Raw genomic sequence first — 18,116 nt, 5'->3', positions numbered from 1 at the left:
GTTTAGCTTACAGGAAGGGGGTTAAACACTAGTAAATGGCCCAAACAGGTTCCCAGTAGCCTAATTTTCCACTACTAATTACATGTGCATTATCAGATAGTTGCTGTAAAGTGCTCAATAATGTCTCCTTGGCAGTCTCTTGAAGCAGACATTATGTTTGCACGTCTGTGAAGTGTGTCTCGTTAAAGAAACTAATATTATTCATCAGATCTTCAAATATCGTCATTATCACAATTCATGCATTCAGCATCCTGTTAGATAGCAGCAAGACTTCCATGCTCTCTGTTAGAACATGACATTTGCCTAGCGTTATTGATTCTGGCCTGGTCTCTTTTGATTCCTCAGTCTGTCTGTCCCTCTGCCCTGCAGCCTGTGCTGGGGGCCTGGTACACTGTCAAGAGGCACAGGGCCCGAGTGTGGAGCTCTGGGCTCAGCACCTGCCGTGGGGCACTGACCAATCAGGAAAAGGAGCCGAGGCAACAGAGGTAACTCGCTCAGATCCACCGCAGCAGCAGGGGAGAGCAGTCCACGTGACTGGCATCACTTGCATGACAGGCTATGGCACTCTCCTTCTCCTGCCACTCACACACACCGCAGAGAGAGAGAGAGAGAGAGAGAGAGAGAGAGAGAGAGAGAGAGAGAGAGACAGGGAGAGAAAGAGAGAGCGGGGGTAGGTTGGTTGTAGCCAGAGGGAAAAAAGGTGTGAGAGGGTGAGTAGTGAGGAGAGGAGAGTGAAGAAAGGGGATCTAATTAGAGGGAGAAGAGAGAGCTGGAGAGTCAGTCACAGTGTACACAGGCCCTGTCAGAGGGGCTGGACAGCTCTAAACACACTACAGCAGGAGAGAAGGAGGGAGGGAGAGAGGGAGGGAGAGAGGGAGGGAGGGAGAGAGAGAAGGGTGGAAGGGGGAAGAGGTAGCGTTGGTGGTAGAACAGAGCCAGAGCACACCAAAGGCAAAGTCCTCTCCTTTCCTCACTAAGACAGCTCCCTCTCTAGAGACACGCGTGTTTCTGTGGGTTGCTGTGAGACTGACCGGATGTGTGAGGGCCCCATTGGTGGGAGCAAGCTCCCTCTGAGCAGCCATGCCAATAGCATAACAGCTGGACACTGCAGCACCAGGCGGGAGGCGGAGAGACGCACTCCCACCGCCAGGCAGCTCTCCTGCAGCCCTCTCCAAGCAACCAGTGTGGGAGGTCTGCACTTTCTGTGTCTCTGTGTGAGCACACTGTGGAATGTGAGTGTGAGTGTGTGTGTGTGTGTGTGTGTGTGTGTGTGTGTGTGTGTGTGTGTGTGTGTGTATGTGTATGTGTGCGTGCGTGTGTGTGTGTGTGTGTGTGTGTGTGTGTGTGTGTGTGTGTGTGTGTGTGTGTGTGTGTGTGCCATCTCTTGCTCATTTCCTCTGCTCTCCGTCTCCCCCGCTACTTTACGAGTGTGAGCTCTCTCACCTAAGGATACACTGCTATTTATAAACGTTTCCATCCACGGGCGGATGTGACACAAACACTGTGTGCTCAGACCTCACGCTTGCACTCACTGTAGCTCGCTCACGATGCCTGCTGCTGGCTGGCCTTTAACTGTGCTACAGCTGATGCAAGAACCCTCACCAAAACACAAATAATTGCTTGCTTGTATTAGTGTGTGTGTTCCCTAGTTTGTACAAGTAGTATTGTTGTCTTACACATGGGACATTTCTGGCGCTTGTGTTTTTGTGTTGTTTTTTTTTGTTTTTTTTTTGCGTCTGCGGACTTTCACAGACTTTCATTGACCCCCGGCTGTGAGGATGGGAAGCGAGCGTGGAGGCTCAAAGGGTCTGATGAGCCCGTGACAGACCGCCGACGCACTGCTGACCAATCAATACTGGGGCTGGCGTCTCAACCCAGCGACTTCAAGGGAGGCTCAGCGAATTCCCCTACACCCCTTAATGTCGCTGACCTTGAAGAAAATTCAATTTCCACCACCCCTATCAACAAAGCCAATGACAGCCATTTCTGAGGTGTCTGCCATTTCCTCCGCCAGCCAGCAGCAAAGGCAGGATATATATTAGTAGCGCAGACCAAGAGGATGAGGAGGAGGAGGAGGAGGAGGAGAGGAGAGGAGAAAGCCGGGGAAGCAGAAGAGGAGTGGAGCGAAGCTGGGATTCTGTTTGAGGAGGTAATTAAACCGTGCCCCGTGCCCCTTTGAACGAGCTGGGATGAGCCTGGATGAGTGGTAAATACACACCACAGACCCAGGGAGCCCTTCCCCAGCCTCCATTAGTCATTCTGCAACCAGAGAGACAGACATGGAGACGGAGTTTGTGTGTGTGTGTGTGTGTGTGAGAGAGAGAGAGAGACGGAGAGATGGAGAGATGGAGAGAAAGAGAGAGGGAGAAGGAGAAGGCACACAGCATCCGTGGGGGAATTCCCAAGGCTGAAGTGCAGAGAAAAAAGGGAAAGCCAAATGCAGGAGAGAGATCCCAGAGGGGCAGGGATAGAGGAGAGCCGAGGGGGCTGCTGGGCTGGAGGGGGAGGGGGAGAGTTGGACAAGCCAGAGGGGTTAGTCATTTACACCACCACCAGGCCTCTTCCCTCTCATTTTTTAATTATAGCTTCTAGATCTTTCTGCACAGGTGGAAGAGGAGGAGGAGGAGGAGCGAGGGTGGTGGGAGGTCGGCGTGATCATGAGGCAGGTGAGCTGAACGGAGCCCATCTCTACAGCAAAGCTGCAGGATTGGCCACGAGGCTTTGAAGTCAGCACAGCATTGGGTGGGGAGGTGGGGGCTGGTTAAGGAAGTGGTGTCACTGGGAGTGGGGCTGGGGGGGAAGTGGGGGTTGGTTGGTGGTGGGAGTTGTAGAGAAGGGAGTGTCAGTGCAGGATGATCAAACCCACCCGTCGGCCTCTGCCGAGGGCCCCCGACCGTGAGCATGTATGTTAAATCTATCACTTCCAATCCCATGTCTGTGCATGTTTATTTTTTTGCCACATTCTGACACAGTATTTCACATTCAATATTCATGGCTGTTAAATTTTGACCATGCTGCACGAAAGCATGCTAGACACGAGCAAATTTGGCCCCCGTGTGCGTGAGGCAGACGCTAAAGAAAAAAAAGGCTCACTCTGATTTTTGTCAGGCTGGTCCCAAAGGAGGACCCACCCTGAACTCCCCCTCTCCTGGTTTCTGAGAAGTCTGCCCTACATATTAACCTCCACAACATCCAATACAGCTAATTGACTGTCTCAACACAAATGTACAGCCTATTAGGCAAAGAGGTGGCCAGAGCTATTTCCATGCTTTTTACCACCATTGTGGTTGGACTTGGGTATTGATTATGACCGCCGCGCAGCGAAGCGGCGATCTATGATATATGTACCATGAAGGAGACTTGAATGAATACAAAAAGTGTGTTTTTGAAACTATGCGTCATTTTCGTAATGCATTATGTAGGAAAAAACTGGCTTATATGGATGTGACGGTTTCACGCTATGGATGTGACGGTCTGAACCAGTCCTCAACAAACTACATAAACACATAATTAAGTAGTGAATTTTGATATGAAACAATTGAAATAGTAATCATGAAAAACTAGCGATGAAATTATTGCTTCCTCAGTGCTTACTAAGATCTACAGGAAGAATCAGGACAAGTCATTTAAAATATAAAAAAGACATTTATTTTTTTCTTTTTACTGTCATCAATTTTCGTCAGTGATTCCCGGGTTACTGACACACCAGGGAACATGAAACTTGGTGGCCACTCCCCTAAATAACTAGCCCTACCTGAACCGTTGCACCTAAGATGACAAAATATTTATGGTATGTTAGTCTCAAGAGCCCGCATGAACCTAACCCATACCCACTCATTTGTGATTTGCACACATATGCAGTACACACACGCACATGCACACACACACACATGCGCACACACGCACATGCACACACACACACATGCGCACACACGCACATGCGCACACACACACACACGCACGCACAGTCGCACACATACAGACAGGCAAGCACACACACGCATTACAAACACATACAGACAGGCAAGCACACACACACACACACACACACACACACACACACACACACACAAACACCCACCCACATGAATGCAGATACAAACACACACACACATGCATGCATACGCATGTGGGCATGCAAACACACACGCACACATATACACACACACACACACACACATAAACACACAAACACAGGCACGATAATGCCATTATGCACACACACAGACACACACACACACAGACACACACACACACACACACACACACACACACACACACACACACACTCTTATAAACAAAAGCAAACTCACATATGCACACACTCATTTACATGCACATGAGTTGCAGGAGTAGGAGATGGAGACAAATTGACAAGCGTGATTTATTTTTGCGAAGAGAATATGCAGGACTGAGAGGCGGTCATATTTTGTACCGCTATGCGGTATATCTAGTTATTCATTTCAAGTAAGTATCTGGGACAGAGCGACTCAAAGAGCAGATGTGGTGTTTTGTTCTGCATGTGTACTGTGTGTTTTTAGTCTCCTGCACTAGGGTAAACAGGGCCAGTGTAAAGCATCAGTGAAAATGTAAGACATTAAAAACAAAGTGCTTTTTGATGTGCCAAATCTTTTGGACTAGAGCTCTTGAGTGTTTTTACATAATGTGTCAGACATGGGTTAACCTGGGGCTCATCCTCTGTGGATGCCTTATCTCATTTATCTGTCTGAACGCTAGCATCAAAATATAAAACTCACAGTTTCTCTTTCATGCTTCAGACAAGCTGTTTTTTTTAATCAAATACTTTTTCATCGAGCTTTCTTCTTGTACAGATTTAGGTGTTCTGTCAACTAAAATAACCCTGCCTCCTCTAGGTGCAGTGCAGCAGTGCCGGCGAGGCTAGGCGATGTGAATGTGGCTTTCACGGCGGGGTCGCAGCGCAGAGAGGAGCCCTCTGTGAGCCATGTTTAGCATGGGACTGATCCAGGCCCATCTGGAGTTAAACCAACAAAATACAGCAAAATAACAAAACACAGAGCTGCACTTCATTAAAGCTAATGCCAGAGTACACAGACAGATAACCTTAACCTCGCCACCCCCCTGCGCTAGTGTCTGTGTGTGTTTGAGTGTGTGTGTGTGCGTGCTTGTGTGTGTGTGTGTGACTGTGTGAAATCAGGGTGAGAATTAAAGAGGCATACTGAGTTTATGCAAGTAATGGAAAGAGATGGTGTGAGTGGGAGGAAACAGAGTGGGAGAAAAAGTGGAGGAGTGAGAAAGAGAGAGAGAGAGAGAGAGAGAGAGAGAGAGAGAGAGAGAGAGAGAGAGAGAGAGAGAGAGAGAGGTGTGCCTGTCAGTGGAGTGATATGAAACGGCGCTGCTTCAAAGCTAAAAGGGCCGTGACCTGAATATGCTCGCTGCACTTGCTGCCTAAGAGGATCAATGACAGGGGTCCAGCTGGCTCCCACTGGCCCTCGGCTGCCTAACGAAGGAGCCAGGCTGCACCCATCCACATGACACCCGCTGCCAGGGACCAGCGCCACACACACACACACACACACACACACACACACACACACACATACACTCATCCTGAGAGACATGCACAGGGACAGGTCCAGCTTTACCACACACACAAGTGCAACCATGCATACATCAAGTTTCACCGGAGGACCTGCACACACACACACACACACACAGGCTCAGAGTGTTGTACCATATGGCCGCAGACTGTGTTCACAGCTCTGTCTACAGAGAGGGCCCTGTCATAGCCTCCACCACATCACACACCAGCACACTGATCACTGATGTGTGTGAAACTCACACCGACGGAGCTGCGCACACTGAGCGACATAATAAGGGAAATAACTAAAAATACACCATCTGTCTCTTTTACTGGGGCCCGAGCAGATGTTTACAATGCCCCAGATAATTTTGTCAAAAGCTTTGAGTGCTGAAAGAATTGCCATGTCAACTGCAGAGAGCCTTTCATTGTGTCTCAAGTTCAAGGCTTGTCTCTGTACAAGGTTTAGTGTTGTTTTTTGTTGTTGTTGTTGTTGTTTTGCTTTGTTATGTTCCGTTTGGTGCTGTTCTTCCTTTTACTTGGCCTGATATCAACATATGGAGAAAGTGTCATGAAGCGCTACCATGTCAAATAAGTGCGGGATCGTTTTGTTTGTCTCTTTTCCCCTGTTACCAGCCCTCTGTCCTGTGAAGCTCTGTGCGGGCCCTTCTCAAGCATGGCAGAGTCAAATCCTGTCCAAATCCAATATAAGGGGAATTACTTCCAAATTCCTTCATACTTTGTAACCCTCATGTAACCCCCGTCTCCAGCTTGAATGCATTTGGAGCTTGAGTTTGGGATTGAGGGAGAGGGACCGTGGATTTGGCACACACACAGCTGATATGAGGTCCTTGGTGCAGGTTTTCTGCGTGCCCTGACCTGTGCGCAGGAAACCAGCCTGGACAGGCACAGTGGACACCCCCCATTGAGCCTCATCTGAGGCGTCGCATTGAACCTCATGTTTTTATTTCTTGCTCTCATACAATCAACGTTATTTTCCAAACGTGCTGGTGAGAAACCGGCCCCTTAATATGTCCTACAGTACTGTCATGTGCTTTTCAAAAGCTGCCTATGGACAAGTGTTGCGAATTAGCACCTGTGCTAAAACACTCAAACAATGCATCTGGTGTGTCCAATGTAATTGCTATGTCCATATCAAATAAACATTAATAATAAAATAATAATAATAACATCTTTTTTGAAGCAATCCTGGATTACCTATACTTGGGATGTTGGGATTCCTAGTGTCAAATTTAAGCTGCACCTTACCACAGGTATGTAGAGCGCGCTGGGTGTTTTGAAGTGGGCTCTGCTCACCCCAGGCCTGAGTGCGCGGGTCGGGCGCGCTGTGCTGTGGCCTCGGCTGCGCTGGGGCGACTGAGGCCGATGATGGGGGGGCTGGTGGGTGGGTGGTTACGGGGGTAGAAGTAGGCCACGCTAAGTGAGCGGCGAGCTTCGCAACGCTGCAGCTGGTGCGGACACATGTGGAACAGAGAAGGTGAGGGAAGGGGGCGCGAGGTCGTGGGAGGAGGAGAGATGTGTGTGTGTGTGTGTGTGTGTGTGTGTGTGTGTGTGTGCATGTGTGTGTGTGCATGTGTGTGCGTGTGTGTGTGTACGTTCGTGTGTGTACGTTCGTGTGTGTGTGTGTGTGTGTGTGTGCGCGCTCTTACACGGAGGAGTGCTGGGGATAGGGGAGGGTTGAAATCACCTTGATTCAGTGCAGCGGGCCTTTGATGTGCCTGAAGCTGGCTCTCGTAGCCCTGAGCGAAGCGCACGCCTTAAAACAAAAATCCAGCTTGACGTCCTCAAATCATAACCATATGAATGCAGGAATTCCACCTTAAGAAACATCTCGCCCTGGCCCGGCCTGTGGATGAGGCATTAGCCAGTGATAACAGAAACCAGGTTGGAGGGACGTGGGGAGGCACTGGAGGTAGAGGACTGGGGGGTGGAGGGGGGGAATGTGGGAGGGGGAGACGGGGGAGCAGTGTGGCCCAAGAAAGGTTTGGTGAAGGGATCACTTCCAAAAAATGTTTGCACGGAGCCTGACTACCTAAAATGGAAGTTTCTCAGGAGAGTATGGGAGATGGGGTGACCTTCACGTTGACAGAGTGAGATGGAAGGAGGGAGAGGGGAAGAGAGAGGAGCTGAGGAGAGATAGAGATGGTGTGCAGACAAATATAAAATCATTACTCGTTTACTGATTTTGGACGACTTCAGTATCACCTTTTAAAACTTTTTTTATGGGGATAGATTCAGTTTTTGGCTTGACTCAGTGTGTGCAAATATTGTTCTATTCATACACCTAAGGCATTGTGTAATAACAGTGATATAACTGTATAATTACATAATGGCAGTGACATCATTTGCAGTACTAAGCTATTTTTTGTTCTACCTCCCCTTCTTCCCCTCAGCCTGTGAACAAATAAAGACAAGGCTTTGATTGGAAGCAGAGGAGCGCCGTAGTGTTTCGCAGTGCTACTGTGGGCTGTTTTGTTCTCCGCAGCCGCGGTGACTGTGGTGGTGGCGGCGGCAGCAGCAGCTTGTGGTGGCTGCTCTCTGGGGCCTGTAACCTCCTCTCCTAATCAAATCATGTCTTCTGGCCAGAGGACATCCTTCATTAAACGAATCAGGAAGGGAGCATATTGTGCCTCGCCGAAGCGCGACGGGTTGTGCCCCCTACAAATTCCTTCGCGCAAGTCGAGATGAGCCGGGCACACTGCGCCCAGATGTCAGGCTTATTTGAATAAAATGGGCTCATTGTACTGCGCTCGCCCCCACCCCTCTTACCCCGGCTTGTCCCCTAGGGAGGGGGGGTGGAGGGGGCGGGGGCAGAGCTGGGGGGCACTTGGTTGGGGGGAGGAGGGGTTGTGGGGGTTTAGCTTAGCTTAGCGGTTCCATCTGGGTCTCCTCATCGGAGTCAGGAAAACCGCATCTCATAAAAAAAGGGAAAAAAGAGGGAGGAAGCACAATGTTCTACAAGGACAAGAACATTACTGGGAATGTCGCTCTGCCTTCATGCTTCCACATGTTGGCTGCTGAGACCCCTTTTTTCCTCTCTCAAGTTCCTTCTCTCAGAATGAAGAAACAAGAGAGAGCGAATGAGAGAGAGAGAGAGAGACCAGACTGATACGAATTCCATCTGCCGGGGAGCGGCCAAGTGACAGAGGAGAAAAACCGGCATCTGGTCTCCATTGCTGTCGGCCCGCTGTTCCAACTTACAGCTTTCAGCTGGAAGCGCATGAGGAGAAGGAGAGGCTCTGGCCAGGGACGGCGAGGAGAAGAGAAGAGGGGGCGCGCTGGCACCCGCCGAACTCCCCGCAATTTTTCACACATCACTCTGGATTGTGAGGGGGGGCTAGTGGAGGGAGGGCTGCAGTGGGAGGCTTGGCTGGAGCGTCTGGGGGTCGGAGCAGGGCTAGACTTAATCACGCCGGTCTGCCGCGGCCCCGGGAGGGCCCCAGCGAGGGGGTTTGGTGAGAGCGCTGGACTCCTCTGACGGCCAGAGCAGGGGAGAGGAGAGGAGAGGAGAGGAGAGAACAAAAGAGAGCAGTACAAAGGAGAAGGGCCGGGCCCGCCTGTCATGTCTGAGATGGACCTCAGGCCAGAAACACACACACACACACACACACACACACGCACACACACACACACACACACACACACACAGACATTCACTAACACACCCCACTTTCAAACATATGCTTTTAAACATATGCACACACAAAATCCCACAAGGACAGGTTTACACATTTACTAAGGAACACACACACACACACACACCTGCATGTCATTCAATATAATTTCACCTCTGCTTCCTCTCAACTCAATAGCAGAATAACAGAGTGGAGGGTGTTTACGTAGAGAAAATGTTAATAACCTGTGTGCACTGCCTCCATTGTGTTGAACAGTAAAGGTCACCCAGTGGTGATAAAGAGTGGGTAATGACTCAGTCTTCAGGGAAGCCTTCCCAGCCCAGCACAGCTAAACCAACAGAGGCCTACAGAGGTGGCATTTGTGACTAAGAAAACAGGAAGAGAGTTGCACTTTGGGAGGAAGTTGTGTGCCAAGTGGGGGCGTCTGACAGGAGTGCTTAGCGAGTTTAACGCAGGGACTTTCCTGCATGCCTCCTCTGCATTTTTCTTTCTTTCTGTCTCTTTTTCCTTCTACCTTTCTTTCCTTGTTTTTTACAGCCCTATGGAGTTAAGGCGTGTGGCCCAACGATCCCTCTGGGTTTCTACACAATTTCCTAATGGAATATTTTACAGCGCACAACTCCAAAAAGTGCTGCCGACCACTGTGAGGGTCATTAAAAGGGCTTTTTTCAAATGAAAGCTCTTCAAAATGAGATCATGAGGAAGTGATTGTGCGTGTCCCCTGCGATGCTGTAAGAATGCCTGCACTCGGAGCTTCCACACACTAAGAGTGTAATTATTTACAGGTGTAAATGTATGGCTTATGCATATATGCACCACTATTTATTTTACCACACGGTCATTATCCTAGCAGGGGCTGCACTATGTAGGTATGTGTGTGTGTGTGTGTGTGTGTGTGTGTGTGTGTGTGAGAGAATGAGTATGCATCTATGTGTGTGTGTGTGTGTGTGTGTGTGTGTGTGTGAGAGAGAGAGAGAATGAGTGTGCATCTGTGTGTGTGTGTGTGTGTGTGTGTGTGTGTGTGTGTGTGTGTGTGTGTGTGTGAATGAGTGTGCATCTGTTTGTTTGTTTGTGCGTGCGTGCATGCAATGCGTGTGTGCGTGTGTATCTGTGTATTTGTGTGTATCAATATTTATGAGGCTAAGCATACAATATGAGTTTTCTTCTGTGTGTGTGTGTGTGTGTGTGTGTGTGTGTGTGTGTGTTTGCTTGAGTGTTTAACTCCAGTGTGAAGGTCACGCCATGAAAAAAAAACACAGAAGGACGTTTTAAAAAAGGAACAATCATGCATTCCAATGGTTATTGATGTTATTTATAATTTGTCTCTCCCAAATCAAAATTCAAGGCCCTTGATAAGTCGTCAGCCTTTTATGGTATTGATTCATTTCCTCTGTTTAAACAGTCTATTACAGCAGCAAATTGCAAAGGTACACACATTTAGGCATGGCTAAATGTATTTACTTTTCTCCTGATGCGCGTGGCTTGGCATGCCTTAAACAATGCATTTGTCAATGGTTCCTAAGAAATTAATATATAATATAATTAGTGGCTTGATCAGTAATGCAGGGCAAAGCGGTGCAATATTGTGCTAATGGCAGTTTGACTGACAGTTCGTGGGGTAGTTGTGATGGGGATATTTCAGGGTGCAAAAAGCAGAGTATTCTCATCAAAGCCGAGTTTGTATCAGCGCTATGGGATATCTCCTAAATAACCAGTCTGGGGAGAGAATACAATCACAGGAGCTGATCTGCCATGGAACTCAGCTTCTGCATCTTGCTCCAAGGAATGCAGCTGTCCACACACTTTCACTGCCACACACACACACACACACACACACACACACACACTCACACACACACACACACACACACACACACACACACACACACACACACACTTGTTTCACAGGGTGTTTCAAAGCTTAATGTTTTGTAAAACCAAGGACATCAAAATTAAGTGAGGTTTTTACAGAAAACACTTGATTGGCAAGAGAATGGAGTCAGAATGGGAGAGAGAGAGAGGGGGGCAGCTGAATGAGAGTGGACTCCATGTTCCTGCTCATTGTGTGAAGATCACACAAGGTATGCACTGAGGGGCGAACGTCAGGGCTTGAAAGGGTGGGGAGAGGATGTCATGTGAGACTGTGTGTGTGTGTGTGTGTGTGTGTGTGTGTGTGTGTGTGTGCGTGCGTGCGTGCGTGCGTGTGTGTGTGTGTGTGTGTGTGTGTGTGTGTGTGTGTGTCTGTGTGTGTGTGTGTGTGTGTGTGTGTGTGTGTGTGTGTGTGTGTGTGTGTGTGTGTGTGTGTGTGTGTGTGTGTGTGTGTGTGTGTGTGTGTGTGTGTGTGTGTGTGTGCATGCGTGCGGTGTGTGTGTGTGTGTGTGTGTGTCTAGTGTGTGTGTGTGTGTGTGTGTGTGTGTGTGTGTGTGTGTGTGTGTGCGTGAAAGAGAGAGAGTGTGCGAGTGCATGTCAGCAGACGAGGGGACTGAGCCAGTGCAGTGAGTGACAGTCGATGGGCTTGATCGCCCAGGGAAACCGGCACTGACTTATTAACGGTGACAGGTGCGCTACCTGGGAGACAGGTCAAGAAGAGGGAGAGAGAAAGAGAAGGAGAGAGAGAGTGAGGAAAGGGGGAGTGTGAGGAGAGGGGGAAGATTATTCATAAGGAGCAGAGTTAAACAGAAGTAACCCAGCATCACAGCGTTACATGGGTGCCACAAGCCTGTGCTTTGATTTGAAATAGCTGCTCAATGAAGTGCTAACCCACAGTCAGTCACCAATGAAGAGTGGAGATTGCTCTGTCTCACTTTGATGTTACTGACAAACGTGTGTGTGTGTGTGTGTGTGTGTGTGTGTGTGTGTGTGTGTGTGTGTGTGTGTGTGTGTGTATGTGTGTGTGTGTGTGTGTGTGTGTGTGTCTGTGTGTGTCTGTGTGTGTGTGTATCTGTGTGTGTGTGTGTGTGTGTGTGCCTGTGCGTGAAGCCTGTTTAGTATGTGTGCATGAGTGCGGAGGAAATCTAAATGCTGGGGTCAGTATGTCATGTGTAATCACGTTGGTGTGAATACAATATGTATGCGTGGGTGTGTGGTGCGGTTGGTGTCTTTTTGTTGCGGCGCAGCTGCCTTCCGCACTGCAGATGCTGTGTGTGTGTGTGTGTGTGTGTGTGTGTGTGTGTGTGTGTGTGTGTGTGTGTGTGTGTCTGTGTGTGTCTGTGTGTGTGTGTGTACTGTGTACAAGTGTGTCTATGTTCTGTCAGCTCCGTGTGAAGCTTCACTGACACACTGCTGCCCACGTTCTGACAGGCGGGCTCACATATGAAGTGCACTCCTATCCATCCTTCATGTGTCCCTTCCGCTGCACACAGCGCCTGTGTGGGAGAAGAGTCAACTGGGTGCATGGCAGAGACCAGCATACAGCTCCTCTCCTGCTTCAGAGGAAGACCACCTTTTACACTCATGTTTGATAAATTATGGGAAACTCCTACAAAAATATCATTCTTTTTTTGAATGCTATAACTAAATAGTCTTCTACTTATTTTTATTGGTTTGTTTTATTATGCTCGTGTATTGTGTGAATTGACCAGCATAAATATTTCTCTCTATCTCACTCTATCTCTCTCCACCAGACATGCACAGAGTAAAATCTGGTAAGAAGATTTTTTTTAAATGGCTTTGTAATTGTAACTGACTGTGGGGGATATTTTGGAAGGAAATATTTGTGTAGACTCCTTCCTAGTTCCAACATAATATAGAATTGTAGATTTGGATGTAGTCTGTGAACATGCTCATATTCATCTTATTATAGTTTTATTGTACATGGATTAACAGAAACTCAAATATTATTACTATAATATTTTTTTATCACTAAAAGGTTTTCGTCTATGGATTGATATCTATTGATGATTTTATCTATCAACATTAAATTAATTCTAATAAAAAACACACATACATCTGGCAGCCTGTTGTGCTTCTCTCTCTCTCTCTCTATGTATGTATGTATGAAATATGTATGACGGACACGCATTTATGGTGTGACATCATGCGTCAGGCTGCTGATTAGTGATAGTCACCACTCTGCCCGAGCTGCTGACAGACAGACAGACAGACAGACAGACAGCTAGCTGGAACGGCGGGTATGTTGGACCAGCGCGGGTGAGAAACACAGAAACAGCCCCAGTGAGACACAAAAACAAAAAGACTAAGGAGATCACAAAGCCGAGGGGAGGAGAGGCTCTCAGAGCTCGAACGCTATCTCATTAGCATGATGGCTGCCATTGAGCTGGTGTGACTTTTTTCAGTCTTTTTGTGTGCTCGCTGCTGCGTCTCCCCTGTGTTGTTTTGTCAGCCAGAGACACAGTGGGGGTGAGCTGTGTACCCATGTGAAGTCAGGCAGCGGAATCTTAGGTAGCAACAAACACAGGAAGTGTCAGCCCTTTGTGTCAATTTATCTGTGATGTCAAACTTTGATCTCATTTTAAAATATTATTTAGAAATATTTATTTAAATATTACTTATGCAGATGCATTATTTGACAGTGCAACTGTGCAATAGAACAATATATAAATTTAGTGTTAAACAGCCTCAGCTGCTAAAGAAAAAATAAATATAACCTTATAATTTATATATATATATTATTGTGTATTTAATTTCAACATTTCTTTTTAAAAGCTTATCACATAGTAATATGCTATATATCTATGTTATAATACCATTCCATCCTAAAGTAATATAATATTGTAATAACATGCAGATGATTTGTTGCAGAAATATACTTTATCATTCATAAAACTGGTGCAGGGGCAGTTGAAATACTCAGACATTTGTTTGTATTGATTTTGTAAATAAATATTACAGTCAGTGTAGCCATTAATAGGTTTCTTCTGTGATATTAGATGTTGTTTCACATCAAACAGTAATATAATAACAGATACAGTGACTCTGTCTAGCCATGGCTGAAGGCTGGCAAACGATTGAATTTCATGGCTGTTTATTGCCTAACAGGACCTTAAACAATTACTCGCTGTCCTTAAGTGACTGATGAGGTCTGCGTATGGTACCCTGTTCAGTCGAGATGTGGTGCGGCTCAGAGGCCACAGCCTACCCTGAGCCATCCCCTAACAGGACCACCCGCCAGCACAGCCCGCCAGCCAGGCGAGGGGGAAGAGTTCAATCACTGCACTGATCAGTCATCTGATCACCTCTGTCCAGCGGAAGAACGGCTAAACTCTAGGAACCGTTCTGGAACGAGAAGGTCTAAAACGATGAGTTGGAGGGGTAGAGTAGGATGTTAAAAAGAGAAAGAGAGGGAGAAAGAATGGCAGTACGTGACGACCTTGCACAATCCTACCACATGGTTAGAGGAAAGGAGGGAGGGAGGGAGAGAGAGAGAGAATGAAGCAAAGGGCTAGATACATGGGTTCAGAAAATCTGGTTTACTCACAGAAGCCCTTTTCCACATACAAGGCCTCAAAACCGCCTTCGCCTTCAAGCGGCATGCTGTTCCACTTACTCCGGGCCTCCCAGCGCAAGCCAGCCACCTCGCTCTGGCACGGCCGCTGGACACACAAGGCTAACCACAAGCACATGTTCGCTTGCTCTTAACTAATTCATTCAGGAACACTTTGGTTTTGTTGCGAGACCAAAAGCCCTGTACCTTTGATTAGGAAACGTGTCTGATTCCAATTAGAATGGGGGAGAGGGAGGGAATGAGCTGTGGTGGTTTTATAGTCTGCTGCCGTGACATTTTTCTCCACATTTTTTTCTTAAATATACTTTTTTTCCTCCTTTTCTCTTTTCTTTTTCGTTTTTTTCCCTCCCACTCACTTGAGACAGGGACATCTTGCTGACAGAACACAAAAGAGAGCTGTATGTTGGTTCTGGAAGGCTTTGCTGTATGCCTTGCCTCAGTGGATGTCTCTGGAGTCTTGGGTAAGTATTTGTTTTTGTTGTAGTCATTTGCCATAATCATATCGTATCATAGCAGACAATTGCTCTAATGTCTTAAGTTCTAGAGGTGATTAGTTACTGTCAAGCTCTAAGATGACTTGGCAGAATGTTTTGTATTTAAATATACATTAAATGCATCCACAACTATGTGGGCCTCATATACAGCTTTCATATACAGCTTCCAGATACAGTGTGTGTGTGTGTGTACACAGAGTGTGTGTGTGTGTTTACACAGAGTGTGTGTGTGTGTGTGTGTTTGTGTCTTGAGGGTATCTACAGTATGTATGTCCAAACATCTTACCTGTAATGCGTATCCCTTGAATGATGACACTCAGCTATGCACTATGCACCTATGTGTGTGTGTGTGTGTGTCTGTGTGTGTGTGTGTGTGTGTGTGTGTGTGTGTGTGTGTGTGTGTGTGTGTGTGTGTGTGTGTGTGTGTGTGTGTGTGTGTGTGTGTGTGTGTGTGTGTGTGTGTGTGTGTGTGTGTGTGTGTGTGTGTGTGTGTGTGTGCGTGTGTGTGTGTGTGTGTGTGTGTGTGTGTGTGTGTGTGCGTGTGTGCGTGCGTGTGTTGTGTGTGTGTGTGCGTGTGCGTGTGCGTATGTGTGTGTGTGTGTGTGTGTGTGTGCGTGTGTGTGTGCGTGTGTATGTTTCTGACCTGCAGGATGTATCCCCTGACGTAGTCGCGCAGCGTCCACCCGAGGCCATGCAGGATGTGCAGCACCTCCTCCTGCTTGAGCACGCTGAAGAGGCGGTCCAGCAGGATCTTGAGGCGCACTGGCACTGCCTGCGTCCCGTACAGCATCAGGCTGCTGATGTCAAACACCACGTTGGACTGCACAATCTCCACCTGGGTCGGGTGGTACAGGTGCTGAGTGCTCAGCTTGTCTAGGGCTGTAGAAACACACACACACACACACACACACACACACACACACATACACACACACACCACACATTTAACACTATTTTTAAAATAATTCCTACAATTCATTAATAACATTATGAATTAAGAAGTGTTAAGCAGTAATAAAAAACATGCAGGGTAATATATTATTTCTTGAATATATCCAAAAAATGTAGTATTCATATATTGTTATCAATATTGTTGTCAGTTATTGCAAAATATATTACTTTGTGCTTTTAGTTCATTTTACATTCATCATTTGGCTTTGGAAAATTATTCATTTATTGATATAAATAAGTACAAGATTGAACATATTTAAACAAAACGATTTAACCCAGCATTTAATTTGATTTGAAAATGATCAATGAGGCATGCAAAAATTAATTAGTATTTGGTTGCTGTTATGTAAATAGATAAAACATAAAATGTGCAGATGGTGTAATTAAAAAACTGAATCAATGCATCACCATCACCCAATGAGTGTGCATGACCGCACATATATTTGTGCACAATGTTTTCTTCCGGGAACAAATAAACTGGTCTTGAGGCAAGAGGTGGATTTTAGACATTTCTACAGAAATTAATCTTCCCACAGACACAAACAGGAAGGTAGAAAGACAGACAGACAGACAGACAGACAGACATACACACACACACACACACACACACACACACACACACATAGAAACATAGACACATAGGCACACACCTCCAGTTAATGACTATCAAATTTCCCCCTGTGTCTAACGTTTTCTTTGGGAAGCAACTGCGCACTCAGCACCCCAAGATAATAACACATCTATGAGATAAAAGTGCTGGCATTAATGTAATTGTCTTCCCTTACTTTCAGCCTAATCCCACCCTCCATCTCTCTCTCCCTCTCTGACCTGTCGTTCTTTTGACACCCATTTCTCTCTCTTTCTGTGTTCCTCCATCTCCCCTGCCGTGTGCGTTCCCCATCTTCTCCCCCTCAAGTCTCCAGATGTCTCCCTCTCTCTTTTTGCCCCTTCCCTCCATCCTCCACACCCTCTCTATCTCTCCCTCCCTCCCTCCCTCTCTTTTTATAAGCCTCGATCCCTCGCTCTCTGGCCCCCGCTCTGATGGTCTGTGTGACACCTGGTTTTGTCTCCTCTGATCCTGGGACAGGTTTTCCGCTGACAGGGTTTTTGCCTGACAACAGGGCCTGCCAGACACGAACATAATAAAATATGAAGAAGTGCTTGTCAGAGCGCCTGCCAATGCTATAAGATGAGACGACTGAGAGAAGGAGAGAACAGAGAGAAGAGGAGATGAGATGAGAGGAGAGGAAAGGAGAGGAGAGGAGAGGAGCAGGGTGCCTAGCTGACAGATTGAAACTAGACAGTGGGGGTACCTGTGACGGTCACTAAAGGTCTTTCTCTCATAAAGACATACACATGCTCTCTCTCTCTGGTTACTTTTTTCATTGTCCAAACAGGTGTTTCTTTCTTTATTTCTATTCTTACTGGTGTTCATTTCACTGTTTTATTCAGACGTTCAGATTAGTGAAGTTGTATTTCTGTGTTTTTTGTAACCTGTCTTCATTTTTATTAGTTTTATTGTTTGTTTTTTAATATTGATCCCGAGCATATCGTAGCGATATGGAGAGTACTTGTAATAGTAACAGAGATTATATATGAATAATGCCATTTAATTCCAGAATGTTCCTCCAGCTCTCGGGTGTGCTGGCTGGAGGAGGGGTTGGTGGAGCGGGGGCTGAGTCAGGGCCGTCCACTGACTAAAGAGGCACTTTTACGAGGAGCCATAACTTCACAGAGGCATGAGGAGCGAGGGATGGATGAGATAAAAGGAGAAGAGAGAGAAAAAGAGGAGGAGAATGGAGAAATTCCAAAATCTGAAACTCTGTCCAGCCCCTCAATTCACCTCTCAACAGAATATTTTATATCACCACAGGGTTATCATAACACCTTTGACTGCTGTATTTCCTGCAACTGTGAAGATTATGATAGATGATAATATTGATAATAGATATGAGGATGCTAAATTGTATGAATAAACATATATGTTGCAC

At 46.8% G+C, this 18,116-nt stretch overlaps 1 protein-coding gene across 4 annotated transcripts in view; it reads right to left on the bottom strand.

Annotated features, from left to right (window-relative positions):
- bnc2 (basonuclin 2) overlaps positions 1-18,116 on the bottom strand; it is a 164,327-nt gene that overhangs the window by 31,850 nt on the left and 114,361 nt on the right. For all 4 annotated transcript variants that reach the window (XM_048263907.1, XM_048263897.1, XM_048263926.1 and 1 more), the window contains one exon: positions 15,818-16,053. In XM_048263907.1, the coding sequence (XP_048119864.1) occupies positions 15,818-16,053 (236 nt within the window). The remainder of the gene's footprint in view (positions 1-15,817; positions 16,054-18,116) is intronic.

This window comes from Alosa alosa, chromosome 1, assembly GCF_017589495.1.
Source record: "Alosa alosa isolate M-15738 ecotype Scorff River chromosome 1, AALO_Geno_1.1, whole genome shotgun sequence".
Classification (NCBI taxonomy): domain Eukaryota; kingdom Metazoa; phylum Chordata; class Actinopteri; order Clupeiformes; family Clupeidae; genus Alosa; species Alosa alosa.
This window is presented reverse-complemented; position numbering and strand designations above follow the sequence as displayed.